The sequence below is a fragment of the Aulostomus chinensis genome, chromosome 8 (genome assembly GCF_037954235.1).
Source record: "Aulostomus chinensis isolate RoL2024-O1b breed Wild chromosome 8, RoL_Achi_v1.0, whole genome shotgun sequence".
In the NCBI taxonomy this organism is placed as follows: Eukaryota; Metazoa; Chordata; class Actinopteri; order Syngnathiformes; family Aulostomidae; genus Aulostomus; species Aulostomus chinensis.
In genome coordinates this window covers 30,309,674-30,327,698 of record NC_141327.1, presented here as the reverse complement: position 1 = coordinate 30,327,698, position 18,025 = coordinate 30,309,674, and the positions used below count along the sequence as shown (strand labels likewise).

Here is an 18,025-nt window from a genome sequence, read left to right as displayed (position 1 = left end):
TCTGTTGAATATTAGTCCGAGCTAGCGGCTGCTAAGCTAGCTGGGGAAATTAATGGCTGCAACGAGGCGCATATTCCGGCAAATAGCACGTCGTTCAAGCTCGTCAACGTTTCTGTTGGGCTGTGTAAGCGACCGGTACATTGAGCACTCAGGCACTTTGTTCACATTTGTCTTGGTTTGGAGTTCGATGCCAGTTTGCCCTTAAACCCAACTCACAGGCAGCACTCGATAAACAGAAGCCGAAAAGCTCGACGGAGCTGCGAGTGCAGGCGTGCTAACCAGGCCGCGCCGAAGCTCACTGTTGTCTGGGAGATATTGACGTTTTCCCCCAGTATAACGGGGTTTCATGAGTTATTATGCAGTGCTTCATGGGAAATTGTCGTCGTCCCTAGTGTGTGCAGCTTATTGTGTGTCATGATCGTGTGTGTGTGTGGTACATTGAGCTCCACCTGCGGCCTCTGTAGGAATCCACAACGATCCTGCACCTGTAGCCCTGCTTTATACAAGTCAACAGGTGCGACTGATAAAGAATTATTTGAAGCCGGTATGAGAGGAGCCACAGGTGAACTTCTTGTGGGCGACTCTTGATGTCCAGTAAGAATGTGAAACCCTTAAGTGTGAAGATGGTTGAAGTCCATTCGTGAGAGTTGTGGCTGATCCTGAATCCCAGGGATTGGCTGACACGTCTGCTGCTGGATGTCATTACACAGCAGTGTCACAGACGTGCTGCTGTCACTGCCTCCATCCTTCTGGAAAGACTGTTGTCAACACGGTTTACTGGAGTTTCAGGGATTCGCTCTGTTTGGACCCTGACGCACTAAAATACTGCCGTAAAGAAAATGTGTGCATGTGACATGGATGTACTGACAGGCTGTAACAGGAATAATGGCATTTACAAACTGTCAGATCCCTTAAAGTATCATCAGATGTACTTCATTTTATCAATGCTAATGTTTTTTGTGCATTGCAAAACCATGAGGTCACACTCGTGGGTGTTTGTAGCTGGAAACTCCAAGCAATAAAGAAGTCCCGCCTACGAGGATGGAATTATCCACAACTTCATTTCTTTTCACGAACATTCATGTTGCTCATTTCAACATCTGCGTATATTTGGGCTCGGAACACTTAGCTTAGCTTCTTCTACTCTCCCGGACAAAAAATGTGACTTCATGACCAGAATTGAACATGAATTAAAACTGGTCAGTTCATATTTGAGAGGAAATGATTGACTCACACGCACAGACATATCTACTGGCAGATCAGTAGTTACAGTTAAGTCCTCTGGTTTCCATGGTAACGTTCACAATAACATAAAAGCGTATTAGCAGGTTATAAGAAACAAAATCCAGTCCTCATGCTGGTGTTAGATATCAGCAGCAGCAGCAATGAGCTCCAGTCACTGGACATTTATGCTTGAAGCATCGTTGATGATGAAACAGTCGTTGCCTCTCATGATGATGAGGACATGGGGTCCAGCCTTCAAAACCCCGCCATTAACACTTAAGAGGACGCAAGTTGCAACTAAGCCTTGGTTTTGTTTAGTTTTTTATTATTCTGTTTCCTAAAGCCCAAGATGGCGTCCGCAGTCTCGTTTTATCTCCAAGTCTGATAATCATTTTGCTGCCATGGTTCCAGTCAAACTGTCTCACAGGTTTGATGCTGATGTGAAGGACCTGAGTGAGTGTGCAAGCGAAATGTAGCAGAGCGAATGAAGAAGTCCAGAAGGTGGAGCTACGTTTAGCTGAAGGGTCACATTTCCACAGATCCGATCCACATCGGTGGCTCTGTTGGTTCGACATCTGATTTTGATCGCTTCTCTCGATGAACTGGAGTCTGATTGTTGCTCGACAGGGACTCATCGAACAACAGTGGCTGTGCTTCTATTTGCACTTATTTTGCTTTATTCTTTGACAGTTCTGTTAAATTTGCAACTCTTTTTGATGGAAACCTGTGTGTGTGTGTGTGTGTGTGTGTTAGGGCCTTTCAGCATGGGGTTGTCAGCTGTGACAGCTCTGTTAGACAGACAGGTCCATGTGCAGTGTCTGTGAGTGACCTTTGACTTCAGATTTGCTGCTGCAGCGAGCGTGTGTGTGTGTGTGTGTTTGTGGCAAAATCCCCTTTTACAACTAGAAGCTGTTTTCATGCCAGGTTTCCCAGTAAGGGCCTGATCCATTGGGGAAGCTTTTGCTCCAAGCCAGTCAGTGACCCATGACCCTCGAAAACGATCAGTTCATCACTCCCTCTATTAAATGAGAATTAATCTGTTTCAGATCACAATAGAGCATAAAAGTGGTTTCCAGTTGTTCCCCTAAATATGAGAATTTTCCTCTTTCATGGAATTGAAGGTCTTTGGGTTCTGGACTGATGGGGGTTCAACCCTATTTTTAGATCTCTTATCTGGCTCTCTGGAATGCAGGAGGAATCCTTCAGGATTTTCTGACATTTCTAGCTAAACAATCAATGAGAGATGAGGAAACGGTGAAAATAATCCCAAAGATTTGTAGTCTTCATCTCATGAGTTTTTATCCAACCGAGACGAAGCTTAAAGCTGTTGAGTAGCATGTTTGTCTCCCTCTGCTGGCAGTGACTGTTATTACAGACAACTGCTGAGCCTCAATAAGATGTTGCATCAGTGACACGCAAGCAGCAGCATCCAAAGACCAAGGTAACGTCTAAAGAGCAGCACCATTAAAAGAACTCCAGTTAGCAGGGGGCTAAGAGGAAGTAGCTGGTGCCAGTCTCTGTTGCTCTGCCCGGAATGGGCTCAGAATGCATCTGTCACTGCAGATACAAACTCTCCACTGCAGTGACATTTACATGGTGATGGAGAGCTCAATAAACACAGTCAGACTCATTTGGTGAGGGCTTCAATGCAAAGGCACTTTCATTCATAGGGAAATCTACACTGCTGTAAAAGTCAAACAGAGAGAAAGCTGAGGGCGAGCAGGAGCTTCTTAGTGGAGGAAATGTGGTCAAAGCCAAGGCTGCAGGAGTCCTTGGTTTTCATTCTAGTCCTCTGGACTTGTGTTGCTCCATCTGTAAAACCCAACATTTTCAGTTTATGCTTTTACTGCAAGTTAGTGATGCCAACCCTTTTTTATGTAAGTGTGATGGACGTATTAGGAGCCTGTTCACCAGGACCACCAATCGAAGCCCATTAAAAAAAAAAAAGCGATTCAATAAAAGTATATAATCCCCGTGAAGAGAGTTGAATATTCCTGTCCGATGAGGCGTGCCAAGCCTCTGTGCAGACTTGGTTTGATCGAACTGAAGTCTTTGGATGCTGCTGCGAGCAGGAAACTAAGAATAAAGTAACTAACGACTGATGGACGCTGCTGTTGATTGACAGGTATTTTGTGTAATCTCTCCTCAGTATCGGATGCAGACAACAGTGAAGGAGGCTTCCAGCTGAAGAAAGAACATGCCCTGCGAGTGCTGGGCTACATCAGCTCCTGGACACAGAGGTCAGTGCTCGCTCCTCTCAGGAGGGATCAGGGAAGTCACCGTACGAGCCTGTCGGATACCACAAAGATAGCCTGAAATGGAACACTGAAACCAAGACATTTAGAAATTAACGCCTGTATGGCAATGATGGGACAGCTCAGCTGTGCCCAGGCGATGGGAACAATGCCTGTCAGTAACACTTCCTCTTGACCACACGCCCCAACGCTGATGTTACACTCCGGCGGGAAACTCCTGTCTCTGTAGTCTCAGTGTCTGAGTCTAGAGTTTCATTTCCACAGGCCCAAAAACCTGCTAAGAGATGCTAACAGGCAGCTGTCACTCCCTGGTCTTGGGTTTGATTCAAGAAAAAAATAGTCCAACAGAATCTTTGTCACTGTGCTCAGTGCTGCTTTCACTATCGTGACCAAAGATTGTACTCAATCTTAAGATGCTTCACTCTGCTGCCGTTTGGACAACCCTGATCGCTTCCATCCAGTGGGGTGACTGCGTGCTGCGGTGTATTTGTTGCGCTAAATAAATCAGAAAGGCAGTTCATCTACTAGGAATATAAGATATCGAACAGTACCATAATACCAGTATCAGTACATGGTACAGTATTTAATGATATTCAGAGAAAATAGGTTTTAATGATGATGAAGACTCGCTGGAGCACCCATACCTCAAACGTTGTCACTAATCTCCTCCTTCATGGGCAGCGTCCATCTTCATTTTGTTTTGACGCGGGTCAGGCAAGGCAAGGCAGGTTTCTTTGTGGCCTGTTTTCCCCACCAGTTTGTCTCCAGGCTTCATGGCATCATAACAACATCCTCTGCCCTCAGAGCCTCACATCGACTGAGGAGAAACTCCATAGAAAACCTTGAACAGGAAAAAATGGGAGAAACCTCAGGGTGAGGAGGGGAGGAGGATCCCTCACCAGGAGGGACAGACGTGCAGGAGATGTTGGTACAGAGAAGAAAACAGTTTATAACACAGAATGGAGGAAACATGGAAATGTTAATAACAGTAGAAGAAGGAAGCTTCTGGAAGGGGAGGCAGGGAGAGCAAGCCAGCTTGATGGGGGACTGGATGGTAGACTGGTTCATGGAAGGGGAGGCAGGGAGAGCAAGCCAGCTTGATGGGGGACTGGATGGTAGACTGGTTCATGGGAGGGGAGGCAGGGAGAGCAAGCCAGCTTGATGGGGGACTGGATGGTAGACTGGTTCATGGGAGGGGAGGCAGGGAGAGCAAGCCAGCTTGATGGGGGACTGGATGGCAGACTGGTTCATGGGAGGGGAGGCAGGGAGAGCAAGCCAGCTTGATGGGGGACTGGATGGTAGACTGGTTCATGGGAGGGGAGGCAGGGAGAGCAAGCCAGCTTGATGGGGGACTGGATGGTAGACTGGTTCATGGGAGGGGAGGCAGGGAGAGCAAGCCAGCTTGATGGGGGACTGGATGGCAGACTGGTTCATGGGAGGGGAGGCAGGGAGAGCAAGCCAGCTTGATGGGGGACTGGATGGCAGACTGGTTCATGGGAGGGGAGGCAGGGAGAGCAAGCCAGCTTGATGGGGGACTGGATGGTAGACTGGTTCATGGGAGGGGAGGCAGGGAGAGCAAGCCAGCTTGATGGGGGACTGGATGGTAGACTGGTTCATGGGAGGGGAGGCAGGGAGAGCAAGCCAGCTTGATGGGGGACTGGATGGTAGACTGGTTCATGGGAGGGGAGGCAGGGAGAGCAAGCCAGCTTGATGGGGGACTGGATGGTAGACTGGTTCATGGGAGGGGAGGCAGGGAGAGCAAGCCAGCTTGATGGGGGACTGGATGGTAGACTGGTTCATGGAAGGGGAGGCAGGGAGAGCAAGCCAGCTTGATGGGGGACTGGATGGTAGACTGGTTCATGGAAGGGGAGGCAGGGAGAGCAAGCCAGCTTGATGGGGGACTGGATGGTAGACTGGTTCATGGGAGGGGAGGCAGGGAGAGCAAGCCATCTTGATGGGGGACTGGATGGTAGACTGGTTCATGGGAGGGGAGGCAGGGAGAGCAAGCCAGCTTGATGGGGGACTGGATGGTGGACTGGATCATGGAAGGGGAGGCAGGGAGAGCAAGCCAGCTTGATGGGGGACTGGATGGTAGACTGGTTCATGGAAGGGGAGGCAGGGAGAGCGAGCCAGCTTGATGGGGGACTGGATGGTAGACTGGTTCATGGGAGGGGAGGCAGGGAGAGCGAGCCAGCTTGATGGGGGACTGGATGGTAGACTGGTTCATGGGAGGGGAGGCAGGGAGAGCAAGCCAGCTTGATGGGGGACTGGATGGTAGACTGGTTCATGGAAGGGGAGGCAGGGAGAGCGAGCCAGCTTGATGGGGGACTGGATGGTAGACTGGTTCATGGGAGGGGAGGCAGGGAGAGCGAGCCAGCTTGATGGGGGACTGGATGGTGGACTGGTTCATGGAAGGGGAGGCAGGGAGAGCGAGCCAGCTTGATGGGGGACTGGATGGTAGACTGGTTCATGGGAGGGGAGGCAGGGAGAGCGAGCCAGCTTGATGGGGGACTGGATGGTAGACTGGTTCATGGGAGGGGAGGCAGGGAGAGCAAGCCAGCTTGATGGGGGACTGGATGGTAGACTGGTTCATGGAAGGGGAGGCAGGGAGAGCAAGCCAGCTTGATGGGGGACTGGATGGTAGACTGGTTCTTGGAAGGGGAGGCAGGGAGAGCAAGCCAGCTTGATGGGGGACTGGATGGTAGACTGGTTCATGGAAGGGGAGGCAGGGAGAGCAAGCCAGCTTGATGGGGGACTGGATGGTAGACTGGTTCATGGGAGGGGAGGCAGGGAGAGCAAGCCATCTTGATGGGGGACTGGATGGTAGACTGGTTCATGGGAGGGGAGGCAGGGAGAGCAAGCCAGCTTGATGGGGGACTGGATGGTGGACTGGATCATGGAAGGGGAGGCAGGGAGAGCAAGCCAGCTTGATGGGGGACTGGATGGTAGACTGGTTCATGGAAGGGGAGGCAGGGAGAGCAAGCCAGCTTGATGGGGGACTGGATGGTAGACTGGTTCATGGGAGGGGAGGCAGGGAGAGCAAGCCATCTTGATGGGGGACTGGATGGTAGACTGGTTCATGGGAGGGGAGGCAGGGAGAGCAAGCCAGCTTGATGGGGGACTGGATGGTGGACTGGATCATGGAAGGGGAGGCAGGGAGAGCGAGCCAGCTTGATGGGGGACTGGATGGTAGACTGGTTCATGGGAGGGGAGGCAGGGAGAGCAAGCCAGCTTGATGGGGGACTGGATGGTGGACTGGTTCATGGAAGGGGAGGCAGGGAGAGCGAGCCAGCTTGATGGGGGACTGGATGGTAGACTGGTTCATGGGAGGGGAGGCAGGGAGAGCGAGCCAGCTTGATGGGGGACTGGATGGTAGACTGGTTCATGGGAGGGGAGGCAGGGAGAGCAAGCCAGCTTGATGGGGGACTGGATGGTAGACTGGTTCATGGAAGGGGAGGCAGGGAGAGCAAGCCAGCTTGATGGGGGACTGGATGGTAGACTGGTTCATGGAAGGGGAGGCAGGGAGAGCAAGCCAGCTTGATGGGGGACTGGATGGTAGACTGGTTCATGGAAGGGGAGGCAGGGAGAGCAAGCCAGCTTGATGGGGGACTGGATGGTAGACTGGTTCATGGAAGGGGAGCGCAGGCCGGTGTAACAGTAGGGAATAAGAGGGGGGGGGGGGGCGATGCAGGCGGCGGTTGGGGCTCTGGTGGATCTGTGGAAACACAGAGAGACTGCGAGACACCAAGGCCAAACTACAAAGTGCAACAAGTAGTGGTAGTGACAGTTCCAAAAATGTGCAGGGAGGAGAGGAGGCGAGAGGGTGAGAGGAGAGGAGAGGAGAGGAGGGAAGGGCTCCATGTAACCTGATGTGTCCCCCAGCAGTCTAAGCCTGTAGCAGCATAGCTATCAATGGTTCAGAGCTACCTGAACCAGTCCTGACTGAAGGCTCTGTCATAGAGGAAGGTCTTAAGCCTGGACTTAAACGTAGTTAAAGTGTCTGCCTCTCTGACCCATGGAGAGATGCTGGTTCCACAGTAGAGGAACTGGTACCTGAAGGCTCTACCTCCCAGTCTGTTTTAATTGATACTGGGAGTCACTAACAGACCTGCATTCTGGGAGCGGAGTGCTCTGGTGGGACAGTAGGGACTAATGAGCTCTTTCAGAGAGGATGGAGCTTCATCATTGAGAGCCTGATGAGTCAGCAGAAGGACTCTGAAGTGGATTCTAGATCCTACAGGAAGCCAGTGGAGAGAAGCTAAAGTGGGAGAGATGTGTTCTCTCTTCTTAACTCCCGTCAAAACCCTCGCTGCAGCGTTCTGGACCAGCTGGAGACTCTTTAGAGAGTATTTAGGACATCCTGACAGGAGAGAGTTGCAGTAGTCCAGCCGAGAAGTGATACATGCATGCACCAGTTTCTCAGCATCACTCTGGGAAAGGATATTCCTAATCTTAGCGATACTTCGCAGATGGAAGAAGGCGGTCCTAGTCACATGCTTTATGTGGGAGCTGAAGGAAAGGTCCTGGTCAAAAATGACCCCAAGGTTCCTTGCAGTTGTACTCGAAGTTAGGGTGATGCCATCTAGAGTAGAGATCCGATTCAAGAGTGTGTCCCTTTGGTGTTTAGGTCCAAACACGATGACCTCAGTTTTATCTGAATTTAGCATTAAGAAGTTAGAAGACATCCAGGATTTAATGTCTTTCAGGCAGTCTAGCAGATGAGTAAACTGGCTTGTGTCGTCTGGCTCCATCAACCAGTAGAGTTGTGTGTCATCTGCATAACAGTGGAAGTTGATCGAGTGCTTCCGGATTATGTCACCTAATGGGAGCATGTAAAGAGTGAAGAGAATCGGTCCTAAAACTGAACCCTGTGGTCCACCATATGTAACTCTGCTATACTCAGAATACTCAGGGTCAGAAGTATTAAGGTGCAGTTCCTCAGCCTACTATGGAGGATGGACCAGAGTAAAACCCACGCAAACCAAAACAAGCACAGCAGTGACGCCTTATGTGTCCCTCTGCTGCTCAGAGCGGAGGGCGGGGATGGGGGGCATGCGAGGGCCAGCGGAACCTGTTCCCTCTTCACTTGGGTCTGTTCTGCTGCGGAGGAGCGCTTTTATACCAATGACTCCAGTTTGAAACCATCCTTGTCCATGATGGCATCCAGACACCTTTGTCACAGTGAAAGTGATGCAGTTCCATTGCAAGAGCGTTTACCCGGGCTTGGAACGTGGGATCAGTGGGGAAGCAGGACGAGCGACAGGCCGTTGTGATGCAGCTAGTCAGAGCTGTCCAACATCTGTCTGTCTAGCTTGTCTCCCCAAGATGGACCTTCGAGTTTCCCTTTTCCTCCCCAGTGTTCTTCAGTGCCTGGATGCTTTGGCGTGCTCAGCCTCCAGGTCCTGAGTCAGCTCTGTCAAGCCCTCAACTGCAATGGCTGGCAGTGATGTCATCTTTGGCTGCTCGCCGTCCTTGGACACAGCTGGGCTCTTACTCCGTATGTGGTACAGCACAGTGCTCCTACTTGGTCGACTCTTACCTTGTCAGGAGATGCAGTTCACAGTACGGCTAAACGATTAATTGCATTTGTGATGACATCACGCCATGAGAAAACAAGATTTTCTGACCGCAAAGGCTGCAGTTTGACCTTTGACCAGTCATGTGACTTACGAGCGGACCCGAGCAGAGCAGGACACACGGGGAGAGTTCATGCTGCGCTTTAATCTGCTACACAATGGCCTCGGGCTCGACCGAAACTGACACTGCAGAAAGTTTAGTGCCAAAGAGGAGCAGCGCGTCACTTGTGTGGAATTATTTTGGCTATGAAGAAGACGACGCCAGGTTTTGTGCAGAACCTGCCTTGCAACCATTGCCACCTTAAGAGGTAACACTACAAACCTGTATCAACACAAAGCCATGTACGACAGCTGCATGGCTAAAACGCCATCAAAGCCAAGTACCCGCTGTCAGGGATCTTTAACTGAACTCTTCAAAAGCGTTACTCCGTATGACCACAACTCACAACGACACTCAGAAATAACAAAAGCAATAATGGAGTTCATCGCGAAAGATATAATGGCCTTTAAGAAAGAAAAAAATCCATCCCTCCCTCCATCTTCCCCCTCTTCCCCTGTTGAGGGTGGTGGGGGTGGAGCCTATCCCAGCAGCCTTCCCCCTGGACAGGTCACCAGTCCATGGCAGGGCCAACACATAGAGACAGACAACCATTGGCTCTCCCAGCCACGCCTACGGTCAATTTAGAGTCTGGATTAACCTGGTCCCTCTTGATGTCTTTGGACTGTGGAGGAAGCTGGAGTACCAGAGAGAACCCAGCAGGAACAGGGAGAACATGGAGACTCACCCAGAAAGACCCCGTGCTGCAGCCGGGGCTCCACCCACAACCTTCTTGATGGGGGCCACAGTGAGGACCACTGCTCCACCAGGCCACCCAAAGAAAAAACATGTATATGTCATATTGTTTATTATAACACTATGAATTATTGCTTGTGTTAGAGGAGAAATACATGAAAAGAGGACCTTGAAAAAATCATCGCATATTAAATCGCAATATTGAGGGGGGAAAAATTGCAATTAGATTATTTTCCAAAATCGCCCGCCGTAGTTCAAAAGCAGCCCTCTTTTACCTGAAAGCCAATCACGGCCGTGATGAAGACGGATCTTTTAAGAACAGAAACAGAACTGCCAGATGGGAAAGAGTATATGACCCATCGCCGTCAGTGCCTTTGAGGGCGTGAAGTTGATGGTCAGTGTGAGAAGCTGCTCTGTGAATGTTTCGTACTCTGCTTCTATTTGTCAGAATCAGTTGATTTCATCCATGAGAAGAAGAAGAGTGTTGTTAGTACAGAACAACTGTCAAGGTCGCCCAGCAACATGAAGGTCCAGTATGTTTGAGTTCATGCAGTTGGCTGATTTTTATTTGTGCTGCTTGAAGGAGCCTTGAAGACTTCAAAGTAAACACTGAAACTCTGCTGACTGATTTATGGAAAATGATCAAGAAGCAATGTTTTCCTTGTGCCTGCTGCACATCCTTGGTGTGGGTCAGAGGAAACGGCAACCCAACCTCGGTTTTGGTTTGAGAGAGTAAGAGATTTCATGGCAAAATATTTTAATCCCACAGAGAAATGCCTTAAACTGGAAATGCAGCAATCCTCGCTTCATGTTCTGCTTTGTCTTGATTTCACGTCTTTAAAATGTCTGTGAAACGATTTGAACTCCTGTCGGACCTCAGGGTGAAGCCCTGGTGAGTCTGTGCTGGGGACCCGGCTGGCGGGTGACCCTCAACCTTCACTACTGTTGGACTAAGAAACAAAACCCTTCAGCTTGCCAACGCCTGTTTACGGTTGGCGATATGGTGCATGATGGCGGCGTCACGCAACCTGCATCCATTTAAAGCACGAGTTGTGCACATCCTCAGAAATGAACACTACAAAGATGCAATACTCACAAGATCGGTAGGGGGCAGCATCGAGGCTGTATGATGTGAAAATGATGGCAGAAACTTTTGAAGAGAGGTTAAGAGCCCAAGTTCATAATAACCCTCAACTGAAGGTCATTGCTGCTGCACAGTGACAAACAGCTGGTCTGAGATCAGTGCTAGTTTACCAGTTGACACCAAACCTGTAATCTGAATCTTCTGTCCCCTGTCATCAGATGCCTGGCTGAGCTATTGTGTAATCTGTGACTGAAGTCAATGATCAGAAGCTGCTTGTTCTGTGTCTGGTGTTCGCTCCAGCGATTCCTCCCGTAACGAGCGAATGAGTGAACCGGCACTCAGACGATGCCGCTGTGGTTTTATCTGAGGCCTAAAGCGTCCTTATTTCCTCTGCAGGCAATGTCTTTGCTGCTTCAAGGAGTACAAGCACCTGGAGGTCTTCAACCAGCTGGTCTACGCCCTCATCAACTTGGTCATCGCTCAGATCAGCAGCCTGAGAGACCTCCTCTGCAGTGTCCAGGGCCGCGGCCATAAAGGAGGCGTGTCAGGGGCAGAGGGGGCGAGCGCAGAATGGAGCGTGAGTGAGCCAGCACCTGGGTCCCTCCCCCAGCCATCCTCACCTGGAGAGGACGAACCTGTGAATGTGGAGCGGGACTCTGCAGAAGAGGACACTGATACCCCTGATCTGAACCAGAATAAGCCCCGGAGCCAGGGTCAAGGGGCCAGGCAAGCAGCTGAATCCCAGATCGAAGTGTTGGGGGCTGGGGAGAGTGGCGTTGGGTCTGAGGGGGCTGAGGGTGGTGTCAGGGTCAGCAGCAGCGGGAGCAGCGACAGCAAGGACCCCTTCAGCTCCTGGAGCACAGAAGAGAGGGAGAAGCTGCTGCTGTGTGCTGCCAAGATCTTCCAGATCCAGTTTCCTCTCTACACAGCCTACAAACACAACACACACCCCACCATAGAAGTAAGAATCCACACACGCACACACACACACTCCGTTTATCAGTAGAAAGAGCTGCATCTGCAGTGAGGAACTTGGACAAAGACGATCTAGTCAAAAGGACCGTGTTTGCAGGGCCTCAGACTGAGTATGACACCAGATGGATTCAGTGTTGGTACCTCAGGCTCCAGCATTCTGAAACTGCACTTGTTCACACTGCTGCCTTTTCCTCTGCTACATTCTAAAACTGTTTTTTTTAGCCCCATGAGTCGTTGTTCTGTTCTAAACAGGAACCTGATCAGGACCTTTAGTCCTTATGGACCACAGACCATCCTAAAACAGCAAAGTATGATTTCTGAGTTCCTGGTCCAGGTTCGGGTGTAGGTCTTGGGTCAGGGTGTCCATCTGAATGGAAGTCAGTGGGAATGTCCTAACAAGGATACCTGTTTAAACCTGCGTGTGTTCAAGAGGCACTCAGCAGCAACGAGACATTTTGTGGTCAGTGTATCAGCTGCTATGGGCCTTGTGCTGGTCCTCCTGTCCTCCTCAGTTCCACAGTTATCATGAATGAAGTTCGTAGACCAAATGACTGTAAAGAATCTGGACGGGATGATGATGATGATGATGCTCATGACAGGAGGGGGGGTTCTTCTCAGTGCTGATGGCCAGGATGACACTGCTCCAGCTTAACAGCTGAGCTTCTGGTGCTCATTGATGGTTGGAGTTTTTTGTGAAAAAATGACATTTGATGAAATGCATAATGTCTAAAACTTCTCCCCCCATCTTTCAGGACATATCTGCCCATGAAAGCAACATCCTGGGCTCCTTCTGCGACATGAATGTAAGCAGTCCAGTTTTTCTCATTTTTCACGCGAGGCAGCGACAGCTCCTACATGTGTTGTGCCTCGTTGATCTCCTCCAGCGAGCAGAAGTTAGATGCGTAGCGTGTTGTTTGCAGCAGCAGCAGGAAGTTGTAGTTCGCAGCCTCATGCTTCTTGTTGATCACCTGGTTTGACCTCTGGTGCTGTTGTGAAGACTTGAGGCTCCCAGGCTGTCATCGGTTCCGTCCTGGCTGTGTATCCGTCATTTATTCCACCCTGGGACTTTGTGTAGCTGCATGGTCTGGTGATGGTGGTCTGCATCCATGCAGCTAACACTGTTAGCATCAGTTGGTGAACATACTGGAACATTTAGCTTTTAAAATGGCAAATATTTCCCTCAAGAATTATTAGTTAACTAAAAGAGAGAAAACTTCAATGATACTTCACTCTAAAGTATTTGTTTTGCCTTTCAAGTACCCATTTTCAAATTATGTAAATAATTCTTAACACTCAGAGCTCATCTGGTCCGACGCGCATTGATGGTAGTGTTCTCCTACCAGAATCAGTCCAAGTGATTTCTGACCACACGTCCAGATTAAGAAGACCCGGATTGTTGCAGACGGCAGCCTGGAGATTTAATCGATGGACTTTTTTGGACAGTTAAACTGTCCTTGGCTGTCAGTCTCCATTAGCTTTAAGCTAGCTATACGTGACTGGCTCTTTCTGCTTCCATGAGTCTCAAAGAAGTGATGAAAGACGGAGAAAATATCTGGGTGAGCTCAATACTCGGATGAGTGAGTGCTTGAAAGACAAAGTACAATATTGGGTGATGTATCACTTTAAAATCTGACCGATAATAGAATTTTGAGAATCCACAGTGATATTTGGGGGGGTAAACAAAAGTCATGTGTTGCCACTGTTCAGAATATGGTGGCATGTCATGACATTACTCTCATGTCTGTGCTGGGTTGTACTTTAACTATTGGAGGCTGGCGTTCCGTCCTCAGCTCGTGTCAATGATGTTGCTCCACTGATGCTGGATGTAGAAATGAGCAGCTGCTGAAGTGGACAGCACAGAGCAGCGAGCTTATCACATGTAGCTAACGCTCTCTGGTCCTCTGGCCAGGACGTGGAGGTTCCTCTGCATCTGCTGCGTTACGTCTGCCTGTTCTGCGGGAAGCACGGTCTCTCCCTGATGAAGGAGTGTTTTGAGTCAGGCACCCCCGAGAGCCTCCCCTTCCCCATCGCACACGCTTTCATCACCATCGTCTCCAACGTGAGTCTCTCACCGCCGTCACCAATGGCAATGCTGACAGTGACCTTTCAGAAGGAAAAGCTTTTTGTGGTTTATGTATTGAAACTAGATAGAAAGGTACATGTGGAACTGTGTTCATTTTGGAGGGAAAGTCACACTTAAGCCTGTTAAACTTCAGTCTGTTGCTGATAGCATCAAACTCATCAAAACTAAATGTTAAAAACTTCACAAAGGTGTTTTCTGTCTAAGATTCATTGTTTGAGTTGAGTTCCTCTGAGAAACCCTTCTAATCTTGTGCCTACCTGGTAAAGAGTGTTTGTGGTTCTGCCTACAGATCCGAATATGGTTGCATATTCCTGCGGTCATGCAGCACATCATACCGTTCCGCACCTACGTGATACGGTGAGTTGGCGCCGAGTGATGCGTACCTGCTCAAGTAGAACAAAGGGCTGTGTGATTTTTGGGGAGGATCAAAATCTTGTTTTTGGGACTGATGCAGTGAAATGTTCATTTTTTTACACCATTATTCTCATTTAATGTAAAAACTCAGGGCAAATGATGCTTGTGGGCGTGTCTTAAACAAAGATGTTTTGTCAAGGAAGATGATGAGAGGCAGGACGTCTCTGCAACACTGACAGAATTGATTCAAGTGGTATTTTGGTTCATTCAGGTACACTCTTGACACATCCTGTACCTTCCTGTTGTTATTGAATAATCACAGTCGGGTTAATTAATTATCCAGCAGTAGCAGCCGTTTAATTCATGGTGTGTGTTACTCAGCTCTCCCTCCTTGTCACGCTCGTTCTCATCCATGGGAGCTGAGAATTCTGAGAATCGATTTGTCCACACGGAATGATCTGACTCAGCACCACGTACACCTCCACCTGCAGGCCAGCTGTGATAAACAGGGAGGGGGTCATCGTGTCAAACCTTGACTGGAATCAAGCTCATAAACGGAGACTGGTTCAAATGTAACTTGGAGCCTGGTGCAGCCTTGAACATCTATTCAGCTGAATAGCTGCCATTTTGTTGACCACCCTTCTTCACTGTCAGCATCCAAATAAGGCAAATGTAGTTCCTGAAGAGGAGCAGTGGGGACTTTTTCATTTCAGAAGAGAACCAGAAATTAAGAGCCGACCACTGTGTTCCTGGCTCTGATCAGTTGCTACCCAAACCCCTTCATTCCGTCTCTCATGCCAAATATTTTAAAATGCTGTGACTCCCAAGTCCCTTTCCCTTTTCTGGACGTGTCTCCTCCTTCATGGAGATTTGATTCCATGTCAGCTGCTGTGAGAGGCGAGAATGTCGGACATTGTCACTTTTCTGTCTCCCTCTCACTCACTCAGTCACTCACTCTCTCTCTCTTTCTCACTCACTCACTCACTCACTATCTGTCTGTCTGTCTCTCGCTCGCTGACTCACTCTGTCTGGCTCGCTCTCTCTGTCTCTCACACTCTCTCACTGACTCTCACTCTATCTCTCTTACTTTCTCTCCCTCCCTCTATCTCTGACTCTCTGTTTCTCTACATACTGAAGAGCCAGACATTTGTTGCTAGGAAGAGCCTCTGTCACCATAGCAACAGTTGCCAGTCCTCCAGTCAACCTCCCCTCACATGACCCCAGAGGAGGCAGAGCACTGGCAGCCCTGGTCATGTGACACAGGCAAGCAGCTGCTGCCTTGTCTCTTGTCTCACTGAGCAGAGATTCTTTCTGGTCAAGTCTTTCATCAGTCTTAGGAAGTGTTGTGTGTGTCACAGCCCTGCAGCGAGCCAGCACGCACTGAAGCGCCCAGGTCATGTACCTCGTTACACTTGGGATTAACTTGCAGGAGCGCCTCAAAATGGCTGCTTTGAAAATACAGCTTTTCCCTCCTTCCTTACTTCTTCGACCCTAGAATGCAGGAATAGCCAGCCATGTATGTTTAGCTAGAACCTAATGGAGACTTATGGCTAACAACAGCTTAAGTGTCAAAAATGTCATCTGACGAACCTCCCCAGGTCGTTCACAATCACTTTGATTGGAGATGCTGACCACTGCTTATCCTGTCGAGGGTCGCGAGGGGGCTGGGGCCTATCCCAGCTGCCTTCAGGTGGGAGGCGGGGTTCTTTGTGTCTGCACCATCGTACAAATGAACTCTTTGAAAATCCCACAATGTGATTTCTTGGGGTGTTTGTCTACATTCCGTCTTGCAGTTGAAGTGGACCAATGATGAACATTACAGACCTCATCTTTTCAAGTGGGACAACGTGCAGAGTCGGTGGCTACCGAATACTTTTCTGCTCCACTGTAAATTCCCTTTTCTTAAACAATCACAACTGTGTCCATTAATCCGTGTTGAGCCCTCATGCACCTCTACGTAACACTACGTCATCTATGTAACCCAACCCTCAAGACCTAAAACGCCTGTTGGTAAATAGGAGACTTTGCAATGGTGCCTCAGACTCACAACGATATGCATCATGATAGTATGGATCATCGCCTCCTTGGCAGCTGCCCCCTCATGTTGAAGGTATTTAGTATTGGAGAATTTAGTCGTCTTTGCTGCCTGCAGGTATCTGTGTAAGCTGTCAGACCAGGAACTGCGGCAGAGCGCCGCACGCAACATGGCTGACCTAATGTGGAGCACAGTGAAGGAGCCTTTGGACAGCGCGCTGTGCTTCGACAAGGAGAGCCTGGATCTGGCCTTCAAGTACTTCATGTCGCCCACGCTCACCATGAGGCTGGCTGGACTTAGCCAGATCACCGTGAGTCCCGCCGGTCACACAGTATTGCTTGAAACCTGGTTTTGTATTGATGTAAATTACTGCACCATTGCAAAAATTGGTGCTTGTGCTTCCACACAATAACGAAGAAAACTTTTAAAATCGTTTTTCTGAGCAGTGCTTGAATTTCTAATGCCCTACAGGAGATAATACCTCTGCTCCTCATGGAATGTGTCTGGGTTTTTTGTTTTTTTTCCCTCAGAACCAGCTTCACACCTTTAACGATGTCTGCAACAATGAGTCCCTGGTGTCTGACACAGAAACGTGAGTTAATCGTGCTTTAGATGAAAATAATTCATTTCAAAAGTACAACAGTCCTGTGGAACTACGAGCTGGAGTGCAGATCTGGCCGTCATACTGCAAATCCTTTTTGGATGTTTGCTTTTGGAATCCTTGTGTTCAAAGTGTCAGTCCTTAGTTGACGGGCCAGTCCTCATTTATGTCAGGCTTGAGCCAGACCTCCAGAACCCTTAGGGCCTTAAAGGGTTAAAATGAAGAACGTACAATTAAATCACTGTCTCTGCTTCGTCCCTGCAGGTCCATAGCCAAGGAACTAGCAGACTGGTTGATCCACAACAATGTGGTTGAGCACATATTTGGACCCAATTTGCACATTGAGGTGAGAGCTTTGGTGTTCATGTTGAAGATTCAGGTAACTTTTATTAAAAAAAAAATGAAATTACAACATTTTGTGTTTTCCAGATCATTAAACAGTGTCAAGTCATCCTGAACTTCTTGGCTGCAGAGGGCCGACTCAGCACCCAGCATGTGGACTGCATCTGGGCTGCCGCTCAGGTAAGGACACCTGTGTGTTAGCCTGTTAGCATCTCTGTGTTTAACTGTTCAACAATTAATGGCAAATGCATTCAAGTTTTATCTGAATAAAGAGCAACCAATACTTCAGGTTGAGTTAACAGCAGGTTCACCTTTCCTGCTCTTATTTTCCATCTTCAATCCATTTTCAATAAAAGTACAGTGAAGGCACCGCCACTTCAACAGCAGTTTCATCTGCTACTGCTGCTTTTCCATGTCCCACAAACAGCCAGCCACTTATTGAGAGCGGCTCTGTCTCCGTCAGCCAAAGTGTCTGCACGCACCAGACCGCAGTTGTGGCTCGATCATTTCTCACTGGCCGGCTTCTCGTCTGTCGTCCGCCATGCTGCGTTTTGTTGTTCTGAAATTTGTGCTGCTGCTGGCGCGTGGTGATGACATCACCGACAGGCAGACCAAATCAAGTAATGAATGTCTTTATCATTAAATGTACTAAAAAAAACACGAGCACAGATCGATGTAGTTGGATCCTAGGAATATGAGTGGA

The 18,025-nt window shown here is 49.1% G+C and overlaps 1 protein-coding gene across 2 annotated transcripts in view; it reads left to right on the top strand.

Annotated features, from left to right (window-relative positions):
* The window catches only part of usp34 (ubiquitin specific peptidase 34), a 64,007-nt gene that overhangs the window by 1,007 nt on the left and 44,975 nt on the right, over nt 1–18,025 (top strand). For both annotated transcript variants that reach the window (XM_086212388.1, XM_086212389.1), the window contains exons 2-10: nt 3,374–3,464; nt 11,329–11,893; nt 12,660–12,710; nt 13,817–13,966; nt 14,280–14,347; nt 16,497–16,689; nt 16,910–16,971; nt 17,245–17,326; nt 17,410–17,502. In XM_086212388.1, the coding sequence (XP_086068514.1) occupies nt 3,374–3,464; nt 11,329–11,893; nt 12,660–12,710; nt 13,817–13,966; nt 14,280–14,347; nt 16,497–16,689; nt 16,910–16,971; nt 17,245–17,326; nt 17,410–17,502 (1,355 nt within the window). The remainder of the gene's footprint in view (nt 1–3,373; nt 3,465–11,328; nt 11,894–12,659; nt 12,711–13,816; nt 13,967–14,279; nt 14,348–16,496; nt 16,690–16,909; nt 16,972–17,244; nt 17,327–17,409; nt 17,503–18,025) is intronic.